This window comes from Entelurus aequoreus, linkage group LG08 (genome assembly GCF_033978785.1).
Source record: "Entelurus aequoreus isolate RoL-2023_Sb linkage group LG08, RoL_Eaeq_v1.1, whole genome shotgun sequence".
Taxonomy (NCBI): Eukaryota; Metazoa; Chordata; class Actinopteri; order Syngnathiformes; family Syngnathidae; genus Entelurus; species Entelurus aequoreus.
Genome location: NC_084738.1, coordinates 32,868,198 through 32,883,025, shown reverse-complemented (window position 1 = coordinate 32,883,025; position 14,828 = coordinate 32,868,198). Strand labels below are relative to the sequence as shown.

Sequence of the window (14,828 nt, the reverse complement as noted above, 5' to 3'; positions counted from 1 at the left end):
AAGTAGTTTAGATATATATATTGACTATGATTAAAATCAAGAGTAAGACTACTAATTCAGTGTTAATATTTGAGTGGATCCCAGGCCTCTCTGTAGTGGAAAAGTTGGGCCCCGACATCAAAAAGATATGAACAACTGGTTTAAAAGAAACCTGTGAACTTAGACTTCAGGTACATGTACACAGCGCTTTGTAAGCTTCTTTGGAAATGTTGTGCACTTGAGGATTGAATGTCACGTTCAGTGGCATGCTGCCACGGCGGTTGAGCACGTGCGAAGGCAACGTTTCTTGAACAACGTTATGGTCCTTATCAAGTATTTGACCAAAGGAAAATGAGGCTATCAGAATATGTGAAGACAGCAATCACAGTGTTTCCCATGGCCCGCAGGCAGTGTTGGGTTCTGTGTGCCACGCCCAAGCGTTTGGGAGCAGGCCACAGAAGGAGGGGCTCCCCCACACTCAAGTCCACACAGGTAACGGCTGTTGTGGTGGAATGTGGCAGAGGTGTGGCGCTTTTACCTTCTAGCAGGGTGTGGAAGAGATAGCAGTCCAGGAAGGGAGTTAACCCCTCTATGTCATTGCTACTCACCTGGTTGGAGTGTGTGTTGTTTGGGAGGGGGTGTGTGTGAGCGGAGGTTAAAGGAGGGCTCAAGTCCCTGCACACAAGTCACATTCAGTCAGCGGCTCTCGGACCCTCTGGCTGTTATTTCTCTGTATCACACTTGTCTCTTCGGTTTTAGGGTCATTAATATTTGGCCAGCACGGATTGTACAAGAGGAAAGACGCAAAAACAAAACACAAGATATTTGGATAAAAAAACAAAAAACTGGGCCACACAAGCCTAAAAGGATTTAGGTTTTTTTCTTAATTATTGTTGGACTTTTGACCTTGGACTGGTGTGGGAGCAGGAACAGGTTTGTTTGCTTTGAGACCTTTTTTATATTCTGTCATAAATTGTCCCATTTTTGCACTCCTTTTGTTAGTATAAATGTATGTGAACACTGAGGAAGGTGACTGGCGGCAAAGTGTTTCTTGTGTAACTTTATGCGGTAATGAGCACTGACGTGCTAGGAAAATAGGACCCTTGAACTTTTTAGATTTTTTTTTTCTGTTGTCTAACGACTTAAATTTCAGAACGCATGCACGAGAGAGTTTAGTTTCCATTAGTGTTAATTTCCCTCAAAGTACAAGCTGTACAATTTATAATTTACCATCAATCATTGGATTCTAAAATACCTCATAGCCAAAACAGCATAATCTTAAAAGGAGCACTTTTTGAGAGTACAGTCGTCCCTCACCACATCGTGCTTCAAACATTGCGCTTCACTACATCATGGATTTGACTGTAGATTTTTTGCTTTTTTTAAGCATATTCTACAACATTTTTGCACTAAATTAATTATTTTTAATTATGAAAAGGAGTGAATGAACTAAAAACATCAATACTACAGTAGTATTGGCCAAAACATTCAGATCACGCTGTTCAGCATTGTGGCCACCGATTGGCTCAGCCTCAGGCAACATTATTATATTGTTATTCAAAGAGTGTAAAGGCGACTAAAGTTTGTTATTTCCCGTCTAGAGCGACCTCATAATGTTGAAACATAAATATTGAAGGTAGTAAACAGTTTTTGTTTTTGCTCTAGCTATAAATTTGATTTATAATTAATGCTTCGTATTTAGTGGCACTTCATTTATCGCGGTCATGTCCGAAGCCATTTACAGCTATAAACGAGAGATTACTAAGGATACAGTGGTTGTTATATTTTGTTAAACATAGACTGTGGATCATACAAAACAAAGGGTGAAATAATGTTTATATTGTAAATCCCAAAGACCTGCATTTTACCAGCTGGCATGCAGCAATGGCTTCAGGCTAGTCATTTTTGTTTCAGGTGTTGTCACATAATTTAGCTTGCTGTCAAAGGCAGAAGAACTTGTTATTAAAGGCCAGTGAAGTTGGGGTCAGAGTCTTACCTGTCTTACCCTAAACTTCTTTACCTATGACATAATTCATTAAATTATTTAAACCACTTTTTTTTTTTAAAACATCACTCTTGCACCATTTATGCTTTCTCAGCACATTTTTGTGATGGATGGTAATGTTTTGTAGGTCTGTCTGACCAGACCTGTCTTGCACAGTGATTTATGGAACACACACACACACACACCTGTAGTGGTAGGGAGTTCATATTCACAAGGCCGTGTTGAATAGTCTTTCCCATGTGTTTTTTACTTTTAACAAGCCGTTCTCTCACATCCAGGAGAAATTCTTTATGTTGTAAATCATCAGCGGACACATTTTTAAAAAAAATTGTATTTTGGAGTTTATCTCACAGTGTGTAATCTGCCCAGATGCTGTAGAAGACTGTGGTGACATATCAGGCCACATTGCAACCTTTGTTCGCGCTCACTTCTTCAATTATGATTGCAGTCAGTGTTTACCTGGCAAATCATGATGGGATAGTTCCACGCATCCACCCTGTGTTTGTCTTCCTGTGCCCTTTTGCTTCTATCACACTAAGAGAAAAGTGCATGAAACATTTCATTACTGAGGGAATACCCTAGAGCAAGGGTGTCCAACTTTTTTCCCCTGAGGGCCGCACTCTGAAAAATCAGAGAATGCTGGGGCCATTTTGATATTTTTTTTACTTTCAAAACCAATACAAAGTCGATATCTTTTTTTTAAAGAAAAAAAAAAGGCTGCATGTAGAATTGTGTTATTAGCGTAAACATTTCAACGTTTTCTCTGTACATTACAACGATGTGCTCTTTTGTTTCACTTATGTTTTGTGTTTATTTTTTTTTCGGAAGAGTATTTTTAAAATGTACAGTACCTCGGGTTGTTAAAAAATTAATTGCAGGCTGCAAAAAGGCCCCCGTGCAGCACTTTAAACACCCCTACCCTAAACAAGGGTCCCCAAATTGCAGCCTTAGGGGAATTTTGTGGCCCGCAGCTTGTATTTTAAAGGAGAACTGCACTTTTTTTTGGAGTTTTACCTATCATTCACAATCCTTGTGTAAGACAAGCACACACTATTTTTTATGCATTCTAATGAGTAAATAAATGCGAGCAAAAGTCAGCTAACAATTGAGTAAATAGGATTTACTCTATTCCGCCTAAAAGGTGCTCTAAAAAACATCCAAACACCTCCGTCAAGATTTTATATATTAACATGGCAAGTATATATGTAATGTACTAATGGGAACATTCATAATAACATGTAATATTCACACATTTTGCTTATTTTAAGCATACCGCGGCACATTAATTTAATGGACGCATGATAACGTTCGCTTTTTCCTTCATCAATCACACTGACTACAACTCTCAGTAGAATTCATGAGAGACAACAAACATAATAAACCAATCACTTAATGTTCAATGTCTGCTCTCACTGGGATGCCGACTGATGAAGTGAATTAGTGAAGTGAAGTGAATTATATTTATATAGCGCTTTTCTCTAGTGACTCAAAGCGTTTTACATAGTGAAACCCAATATCTAAGTTACATTTAAACCAGTGTGGGTGGCACTGGGAGCATGTGAGTAAAGTGTCTTGCCCAAGGACACAACAGCAGTGACTAGGATGGCGGAAGCGGGGATTGAACCCGGAACCCTCAAGTTGCAGGCACGGCCACTCTACCAACCGAGCTAACCGCCCCAATACTGATGGGATGTTCATATCTTCCCGTTTAGATAAATTAACAGTACTCATAATCTTTGCGATAAATTAATAAAATAAAGGTGGGTGCAAAACCAGCGTCTTTTCGTATCTTTCTCGCCATCTAGTCAAAGTTAATCATACGCATATTAAAATGTGTATTGGCCCACCTAAGGCAAAACAAAAAATACAAGGTTCCGTGGGTCAAGATGACTCTTCATTTGAGTAGAAGAACTGAAAGTATCCGGAGTGAATTAGCAAATACATTAATCATAACCACATGACATTCATGCTAATTGGCAGGCTGACTAAGCACTTGCAGTAGTTCAACAAAACAATGTTTTTTAAGAAGTATTTAAAGACAGGACCGGGCCTGCAGTCATAGTTGAACTATCATCAAATATATAGACAATTAAGTGGTTGAACATACTTTTGACTTTCCCATGGCATGCAGAGGAATGAATGATGCAACTTCCTGTGGACCATGTGACTTGTGGATTATTCCAAGGTCAGATGGGGTATTGTGTTGTAACAGGACACAACTAAAGAGTGAATTTGAAATTTGTTTTTGACGCAAATAAACTTAAATTATAATTAAGATGAGGGATAACACAAATATGTACAATTATAACATTTCTGAAGGATGTATATCAATCTATTTCTTTGTAAAGTCTACTTTTAGGACGAGGGGACAGGCAACAAATGCAATGTTCAAGGTACTTGACATACTATTTTAAATTGTATTTATTAAACATCCAACAACTGTAATATATATATTTATATATACAGTATATAGATATACGTATATATATATATATATATATATATGTATTTGTGTATATATATGTGTATATGTATATATATATATATATATATATATATATATATATATATATATATATATATATATATATATATATATATATACATGTGTATATATATATATATATATATATATATATATATATATATATATATATATATATATATATATATATATATATATACATGTGTATATATATATATATATATATATATATATATATATATATATATATATATATATATATATATATATATATATATATATATACATGTGTATATATATATATATATATATATATATATATATATACATATATGTATGTATGTGTATATGTATGTATGTGTAGATGTATATATATATATATATGTATATACTGTATGTATATATGTATGTATTTATATGTATATTAAGCAACTTCATGGTGCATTTATACATTTTAATTCCTTGGGACGCATATGGTTCAGATTCAGTGGAATGTTGTAGTAATGTAAAACAGCATGTATACATATTAGGGCTGTCAAATGAATACTTTTTTAATCGGAACGATCACACTTTTGAATATGGATTTATCATGATTAATCACAGGTTTTTAATTACTCGCCTGCGTAATTAAAATCAGCTTAAAAAAGTCCCAAATATTTGAACCCAAATGCAGTTTTATATTCAGGTAGTCTTTCAGGAACATTTTTTAGTATTTAGCTTGAATGCACGCCATTTATTTGCTCAAAACTTGGTAGCAGTTTTGTCTAAAGTCATGTCAAGATGTATCTTGAAGTGAAATTGTTCCAGTATGACATTCTCTCAAAAAAATTGCATTTGTTTCTATTTTTGAAGTGAATTTAAATACCGCAAGCGAATAATAACGTGATTAATCTTGATTCATCCAAATTAAAAAGTGTGATTAATCTTATTAAAAATTACAGGCAACACCAATACAAGCAATTACCCTTTCCTAAATCAATCAAGTGTGTCTATTTAAATTATTTTAACACTCAAGTATTCCCTGGAGTGCCGTCAAGTACTCCCATTTAAAATTCAGTTCCATTCTTAAATTGTTGACGGTGCTTTTGTTGTTTTCCTGTGTTGTGTTGGTGCGTAATTGGAAATCTCAAACACTAACCTCCATATTGTCTATTTGGCAGTGAGAAAACAAGTTTGGATAGTTCAATAATAATGAGGTCCTGTAGAAGTGCCAGTCTGCATATCTCCTATTGACTTATGCCTGACCTTGAAACAGACAAAGTGCAGGTGGTTCAAATTGGACCGTTCTCAGTTTATCTCACTCATTTTTACAGGATTTTTGAGCCTTGTTGTTTATTTAGAGTCTCATGAATGGTGTCCTGAACCACTGCACACAAAAGAGTGAACATTTAGCAATATGCTCACCCTTACTGTGTAGGTCGGACTGACTTGAAAGTTCAAGAATAATCACTAAATGGAATACACTCCTTTGTGGCTGACGAGCACATGTCTGTACAACTTGAGCAAGCTTGGTTGAAAAACATGGGCATCATCAAGCATAAAGTCTTATTTACAAGTCGTAACTCATTTGTTGAAGGAATATTTGTATTACATGTTTGATAGCATATGTAAACATCTCATTCTGCATGTATTTCTGCGTGTGTGTTTCAGTTGCAGGAAGGAGATGGGGAGATGGACTTTACATCTCTCAGTGAGCCTTTGGCTTCTACTCATGCTGATGACCTTCTCATACACTGACGGTACATGTGAATGGATTCAATGCAGTGATTCCCAACCACTCTGCCGTGGCACACTAAATTGTTCATTTTCACTTAATTGTTCTTAATTTGTATTTATTTACTACAAATAATGTATCCATCTGTAGTGACAGGCCTAACTAGTAAGTAAATACTATTTCACTAGATAGTAGGAGGAACATTTTGGCTTGATGGTATATGCCACATGTGTCAAACTCAAGGCCCGGGGACCAGATCTGGCTCGCCACATCAATAACATGGAAATAATATGTGTCAATAAATATTAGTTTGTTTCCATTTTGACAGAAAAATACGTATGTACTGCATGAAATTGCTTACATTTTAATATTATTCAATATTGCAACATATATTATCATATTGTCCAAACAATTTGTTGTCAAAATAAAAGTAAATACTTAAACATCTGCTTGACCTATGATTTCAAAGCAAGTTATCCATCAAACTGTACACTTTAAAAATAGATTTTACAGTCAAATTTACGTTGGTTTGTATAGCATATTGCTGTAAGTTGAAAAAAACTATCACTTTTTTTGACTGTAAAAAATGATCAGTTCTGTTACTAGAATTTAAAAAAACAGTGGTACAGTTTTACCATTTACAGTAATATGTTCTACAGTAAAATTCTGGTAACTTAGCTGCCAGGTTTTTTTCCCGTAACATCTTTGTTGTTTTTATGGTGTATTACTGTAAATAGAAAAACGGTACCACATTTTTTTAACGGTATAAAAACTGGCAGTTTAGTTGCCAGAATTAAAAAAGAAAAACAGTGGTGCGGTTTTTGTATTTAAAATAATCTGCTCTAAAAACCACTGTAAATTTTACAGTAAAATTCTGGCGACTAAGCTTGCATTTTTTCCCCATAAAAACCAGTAGTGCTGTTTTTCCATTCACCGTAATATGTTGTAAAAAAAAACACTATATGTTTTCCAGTTAAATTCTGGTGACTGTGTTTCCAGTTTTTTACTATAAAATTTGCAGATTTTTTTCTACTTTATATATAATAAGCAAATTAATATACTATTCCTTTACAAGCGGCCCTTGGATGGCAGTCAAAACTGCCGTGTGGCCCTTGATGCAAATGAGTTTGACAGCCCTGGTATATGAGTTTGAGTTTGAGTTTGAGTTTATTTCGAACATGCAAGCTTACAACATGATACATCACAATTTCCAGTTTCTCTTTTCAACATGTTCGAAAAGGAGTAGGAAGAAGCAGAGCTTATTTAATCCTACCCCTTTTCTTTACATAACAGTTGCAAAACTTTTTGTTCACTTCCTGTTCACAATTTTTTCACAATAAACTCCATAAGTAATCACAATAAAAATAAATAAATAAATAAATAATAGTAAGAATTTAATAATATGCCAACGTCAATTGGCACAAATGCGTAAGCTCGAGGCAGCAACAAGTCAAGTGCAATACAGTGGTTTCAGTATTTTTATGCCATGCTGGACCTCAAAAGAAGACGGAGGATTGTTTATTATATAAGATTATCGGATTCGACTTTCAATCCAGGTTCAAACATTTAAATAAACTAGACTATAAGACAAAATAAAAGGAGATAAGGCGTTTTTCCTGCAAAAGGGTCGGCACATGGATTTGGTAAACAAATAAAAGATTTAACCACAAATGTTTTTAAGTTTCATGGAAAAAAAATGAAAGTCAAATATTTTTTCAAAGTGAATTTTTTTTTTTTTAATGTCATCCTCTTAATGACCATCCTGTTAACATTGATTAGCGCACAATAATTTAATGTTTAAAAAAAAGTCTCTGCCTCATAAGCGATGAACCTCCATTAACATTTCCATGATGAAAGTACACTTTATGTGTATACTTTGAGAAAATATGTGTTCAAAATAAAGTCAAGTGTATGTTTCATGGATTTCTTTCTCACTTCCATCTCTTTCCCCCCACAGCGAACTACTGCTTTGCGTCCAGGTCTAAAACCTGCTCAGAATGTCTGCAGGCGGGGAAAGGCTGTGCATACTGTCCTGATGAGGTCAGCACATAAAACATCAAATAACTTTGTATTGAGCCAAATCTCTGCCCTTCCTTGAAATGTTCCATTTTTTTTCACATGCTGTTGATCACTATTCTGAGTCATGGTGAGCAAATGCAACCCTTTTTCCGATACGACTGACAATATTTAATATTGGACGTGGACGACAATTTGTTTTTATAAAATAAAAGCTAAAGAAATTTTAAATAAAATATTAGGAACAAAATGCTGTACATCAACTTATTGATTCTGTGACAGAGCTCTTAACTCAAAACACTTGTATTTCAAAGTAACGTCTTTCATTGAAATGAATTGAACTCAATTTAATTGGTGCTTGGTCCCCCAAAACAGCAAAATGTTGCAATGTAACTGCATTTTTAAAAAGAAGAGATAACACATGTTTGAAAAACAATACAATAAAAGGTACTACAGTAGTTTTATGAAGTAATATAACACTAATGTGCAACATTTACCTTAAGAGTGAACTTCTTCTGTATCTCTTTCCAGCTGCTTCTCGGTCAAACACACCATCAGCAGCTTTACCATATTTTCATGGATTGATGTCAGCAGTTTAGATATTATTTCAACCATATTGGTTTGCTCATTCTGCTTCATTATGGTGCACACTAGCAGTGATTCGCTTTAATTGCTTCGCCACGTTATGTTTTTGATTTTTTTCTTCTTTAATTCTATGAATATCATTTACTTTTTTTCCCCCAGCACGTTCCTTCCCACTCACTTTCTTCCTTTCCGTGCTTGAAAAACCAAAATGATGTTGATATCTAGCTTTAAGCTAATGCTAGAGAGTAAGACCAGATATTCTTAAATCTTACGGGGTTCACTCTGACATTTGCTATGGCATCTAATGGCGAGCATGCTTGTAAGTAAAATTTTTGCTTGTAACCTAAAGCATAACAATTAGCTGAGAGACAGCTCTTATCTCATGTCTTAAGTTGCGGCACTCTTAAAGGGGAACTGCACTTTTTTTTTTTTTTTGCCTCGTTCACAATCATTGTGAGCGACAAGAAGACAGATGTATTTTTTCTCATGCATTCGAACTCGTAAATAAAAGTCAGCTTATAATGGAGCCAATGGTATGTCCTCTTTTCCGCTTGTAAAGCTCTCTAAAATAACATCTAAAATTGCGCCAACAAAACTACATTTACATTTTGTGATCTGCATTTTACCAAATATTAGTGATATTGTTATTATAAGCGTTAACACAGACAAACTATGGTATTTTTAGCGGCGCATTGTCACAAAGAGCTAACAAGCTCGTGTGGCTATGTTGACATCATCGGCTGGTGAGCTGTTTTCTCACCTCGGAGCTCGTGTAAGTTTATTCTAGATCATAAATCAGGCCTCTCACCTTGATAGAAGGATGAGGACATAATCCGACAAGTTGGAACAATTTGACAGCCAATTTAAACCCGGCAATGCCGAGAAATACATGAAAAGAAGCTTGGTTCCACCCGCTTTTCTTCACGAGGATTATGAATCATTCTTCATCTAATTGAGAACTTATGAACATCCCAGTAGTCTGCATCCTAATGACAGCAGACATTGTACAGTAAGTGATGTTTTATTATGTTAGATCATGAAGTCTGCAGTGAATAGTAATCAGTGATGTTGTCGAAGGAAAACTGGAAAATAGTGAGGCATTTTTCAAATGAATGTGCCGTCATATGCTTAAAATTAGCAAAATACATAAATACTAAATATTATTATAAATGTGCCTGTTACTACATTACATATATACTTACAGTGTGTACTCTATATAAAACATTGATGGAGGTGTTTGGATGTTTTTTTAAGGGCTTTATAGGCTCCATCGTAAGTGGGCTTTTGATCGCATTTATCTACGAACTGGAATGCATTGAAAAAAGAAAAACATATGTGTTCTTGTCTTACATAAGGATTGATAAGGATAATGATAGGCAAAATTCCCTCAAAAAGTGCAGTTCCCCTTTAAGTTAAGGCTGTTGATTGCCTGCAGAAAGCTTTTGTTGCTGTGCAGAATTTACTTATTTACTTAAAATGCTGACAAGACAAAACTTATGCTGTTCTCCAATCAAAGGAAGGTGCCTCAAACTCCCCCGGTAGTCTCCACTCTTGAAGGGAATAGCATAGAAGTGGTGCATGAATATAAATACCTTGGTGTTTTAATGTATGACTCCCTCACTTCTAAATCTTTTATTGATGAACTGGTGAATAAACTCAAACTTAAGCTGGGTTTTTTCTTCCGTAATAAATGGTGTAGAAAATGCCTTGTCAATGCCACATTTTTATCTGTGCTAGATTATGTGGATCTTTTTTATAAGAATGCTCCTCGTTCCTGTCTTCAGATGGTCAACTCTGTTTACCATGCTTCTTTGAGGTTCGTCACAAACTGTAGAGCTATGACACACCACTGTGAACTTGTACTCTCGGGTGGGATGGCCTTCTTTGTCCACTAGGAGACAGTGTCATTGGTACACTTTTATTTACAAGGCTCTTCTGGGAATATTGCCCGCTTACATTTGTACATTGATTACACAGAGAAGTACGGACTCTTATGCACTGAGATCCAACAATCAGCTGTTGCTCTCTGTCTCTTTTGCTCGCACTGAGCTGGAGAAAAAAGATTTAATCTATGCAGCTCCTTGTGTTTGAAACATGTTACAAAGAGACTGGAAAGCTGACTGAACTTTTATCCTTAAATGCTTTTAAATCTAAACTGAGAGCATTTGAAGCAGCCTCAGTTATCTGTAACTGTTTTACTTGATGTCCATCCTGTCATTTTAATGTGTAATGTGAATGTAATTGTATGTGTAACTTTGCTGCCTCTTGGCCAGGACTCCCTTGAAAAAGAGGTTTTTAATTTCAATGGGATTTTTTTCCTGGTTAAATAAAGGTTAAATAAATAAATAAAAAAGTTGAGGTACCTCTGTACTTTGCATAGCAAGACAGAGTCTAGAGTGAAGCTTGTAACATATAAATGTTACAAGTTACAAGTTTACAAATGTTTACATATTATCATTGCCCAATGAAAACCATTCATCTACATAATGTTTAAATGTTCAATCTTATCGAAAAAAATTATAATTTTTTGTTCGTCAGATAAAAAGAAATCACAAAATTTGGAGATGATAATTTTCACTGGTGTGGGTGATGTTGCATATTACATCTACTGCCAATTCAACCTAATAAACTACATATTAAAGCAACAAAAAGTAATAATTCAACCCTGAAACAATGTTACACTGGATCATAAAAGGGACGATAGAGTGGTTGTCACTTATTTGGTCCAGTGAGCATTAATGTTAAGAGTTGTGTGCAGTACAAACTTCCCCATGCACTATAATTACCAAATGAATATTGACCATTTTCAAATAGTGCAACGGTGGCAAAGTGGTTTTAATTGAGGGCCACATCATAGTTAGGGCCGCTCTCTGACTCTGATTGAATATACAATATATGAATTTTAATGTACATTATTTATTATTGCATTATTACAGTTCCCTGTGCATTGGATTTTTTTTTAATGAACAAATTGATGGATAATTTACTTGCCTTTGAAATCATAAGGCAGGGGAACTAGCATTTTATCCAAACAAAATTTGTTTTGAATATATGTTAATACTGGGGTGTCCACATTTTTCACCATATACCAAAAAGTCAAAGTATTTCGGGGCCATTTTTATATAATTTTTTTTTATTTATTTATTTTTTTTAAAAAATTAAATCAACATAAAAAACACAAGATACACTTACAATTAGTGCACCAACCCAAAAAACTTCCCAGCCCCATTCACACTCATTCGCACAAAAGTGTTGTTTTTTTCTGTTATTAATATTTCTGGTTCCTACATTATATATCAATATAGATCAATACAGTATGCAGGGATACAGTCCGTAAGCACACATGATTGTATTTTTGTATGACAAATAAATTTAAAAAAAATAAAAAAAAATAAAAAAAACCAAGGCCCCCCGAGGCCTTGAGTTTGACACATGTGTAATAGTGGCTTTACAATAAATGACAGCTGTCAGAATTGTTGCTTGTTCCTTACTGTTCACTAATCAAACATCCTTCTTGTTTAGACCTTCAATGGCCCTCGCTGTGACATGTATGAAAACATTCTGGCTCATGGCTGCAGTGCTGGTGCTGTGATCACCGCCCAGAGCAGAATGTCCATTGAAAGAGTAGGTCCTCTCATCTATCGTCTATTTTGTCCATCATGTATTACTCTCTCACTCGCAAAACATTCTCCGTCTTTTCTCGCTTCGTCCTTGCACAGAAAGAACAGATCAAAGTCCAAGTGCAGCAAGCGCAGGTGTCCCCGCAGCAGATGACCATGTCTTTTCTGCCCGGGGAAGAAAAGATGGTGGACGTGGAGGTGTTTGCTCCAACCAAAGGCCCTCTAGATCTGTACATTCTTATGGACTTCTCCAACTCCATGGAAGACGATTTGGACAACTTGAAGAAGATGGGCAAGGAGCTCGGTAAGTGATCGCTTTGTGATGACGGCTGTCACTGTCCTGCTGAAACATGCTGTCTTTATAGCTACGCTGGTGGAGAGACTGTCGGATGACTACACCATCGGATTTGGAAAGTTTGTGGACAAAGTGATTGAGCCCCAAACTGACATGAGACCCGATAAGTAAGAATACGATAATTGTGGTATGAACATTTTAAGGAAAATCCACCCTTTCTGACGACCCTCTCTCTCGTATTTTCTTCAGACTTGCTGAACCATGGCCCAACAGTGACCCCCCGTTCTCTTTCGAAAATGTCATCAAGCTGACAAAAGACTTAGACTTCTTTAATGGTGAGCTGCAAAAGGAAAGGATCTCTGGCAACCTGGACGCTCCCGAAGGAGGCTTTGATGCCATACTGCAGGCCGCAGTCTGTGGAGTAAGAACATGCAGTCACCTCACCACATCCAGAATATTCTACTTATGAATCGAAGGGATTTTGGAATTATAAGACCTGACATCAGCACAACCTGATGAAAAAATATTTTACCAGCTGAAATCAAATTAGTAAAAGAAACAGCCCCATGGCTGGTATAGTTGATGTGAGATGGGAAACTGCATTCCTGATTTTGAAAGCCCTCGGCCAGGGGTGTCCAAAGTGCGGCCCTGGGACCAATTGTGGCCCTCAGCTATTTTTTTTACCGGCACCCTTTAAAAATACTACTGAATGAAAATGAAAAATAAAAATGTGGAATAAAACAGCAAACAGGTGGAATGTGACGAGAAAAAGTTGCAATTTTGTCTTTAATAACACAAAGCTGCCATGCAGGTGTTTATTTCATTTAAAAATGGCATTGCTCAAAAAATAATAATAAATCAAATTTAATGTTTTGAATTATTGACCTATTTAAAGCTCCAATTACTTAACATCAAAAATGTAACATTTTTTGGGGAAAATATTGCTTATTTTATGTGTTTTCCATATAAAAAACAAAATAAACAAAACAAACAAACAAACCAACAAATTTCTAAAATAATGAAAACTTATAATCAACAGATAGGTCTGAAGTTGATCTAGAGACTCAAGCATTGGAAACAAAATGTATGACTAATTTTTAATACTTTCATGGATCACCAAGAATTTTTGTGGGACTTTTTTTCCTTTTTTTTAAAATTGTCATTGCTCCAAAAAAAAATTAATCAAAATCAATGTTGTTATATTGATTATATAATATTAAAAGATTGGCTATTTTGTGTATTTTTGGATTTAACAAAAAAATATACAATTTGAAAAAATAAATAACTTTATAACGACAGATATACCTAAAGTTGATTTGGAGATGTAAGCATTGAAAAAAATCAACTTATGACTGATTTAACATTTTAATGACTGAGACCCTTTCATGTCCCTGAGACCAAACTTGAGGGGAGCCCTAAAGATAAAAAAATATATACATATTGTATTGGTTTTGAAAATGAAAAATGTCAGAAGGGTCCCCGCATGATTTAATTTTTCAGTGTGCGGCCCTCAATGGAAACAGTTTGGTCACCTCTGACCTCAGCAGAATACGTTGACATGGCAACACAAACAGCAGAAGCTGGAAATCCATCCTTAAATATTCCTACATAATATAATGACTACTGTGTAATCATATTGGCTATTACTATTAATACCAATTATACAGTTGCATTCCAAATTATTCAACTCCCATTATATACCCTATTTTCCGGGCTATAGAGCGCACCGGTGTTTAAATTTGAGGAGAAAAAACTATTTTTACATATATTAGCCACACCGGGCTAAAAGCTGCAGATATATACTGGGACAAAATATTTCATAAATGTTAATTTACATACCTTAATTGTTTCCAAACTGTGCCTGTCACATGGCAGTAAAACGGTTCATCAAAGCAAAACAGAAGTCATCGTCATGGACCCACTAGCTGCGGAAGCGAGCTCTCCAATCGGCTAAACAGACTCAATAAGTCCACGGTGACGTTTTGGTGAATTTATGAAACTGAAAAAATACAATAAGACATTGTAAGTTAATAAAACTAACACAGACACTTGTAAACATGTGAGCATATTCGCTAATGCTAACGACACTGGCTTGATTACATTACGATAGCTCATACAAATATGCATGA

General features: G+C 35.3%; 1 protein-coding gene across 7 annotated transcripts in view; it reads left to right on the top strand.

The window, feature by feature from the left end:
- The window catches only part of itgb4 (integrin, beta 4), a 76,409-nt gene that overhangs the window by 14,306 nt on the left and 47,275 nt on the right, over positions 1-14,828 (top strand). For 2 of the 7 annotated variants that reach the window (XM_062056297.1, XM_062056296.1), the window contains exons 2-7: positions 6,120-6,208; positions 8,141-8,223; positions 12,307-12,408; positions 12,504-12,708; positions 12,770-12,866; positions 12,949-13,120. In XM_062056297.1, the coding sequence (XP_061912281.1) occupies positions 6,133-6,208; positions 8,141-8,223; positions 12,307-12,408; positions 12,504-12,708; positions 12,770-12,866; positions 12,949-13,120 (735 nt within the window). In that variant the 5' untranslated portion in view covers positions 6,120-6,132. Of the gene's footprint in view, positions 1-527; positions 913-6,119; positions 6,209-8,140; positions 8,224-12,306; positions 12,409-12,503; positions 12,709-12,769; positions 12,867-12,948; positions 13,121-14,828 lie in introns of those variants that run through there. The other 5 variants (XM_062056298.1, XM_062056299.1, XM_062056295.1 and 2 more) reach the window with 5 other exon arrangements.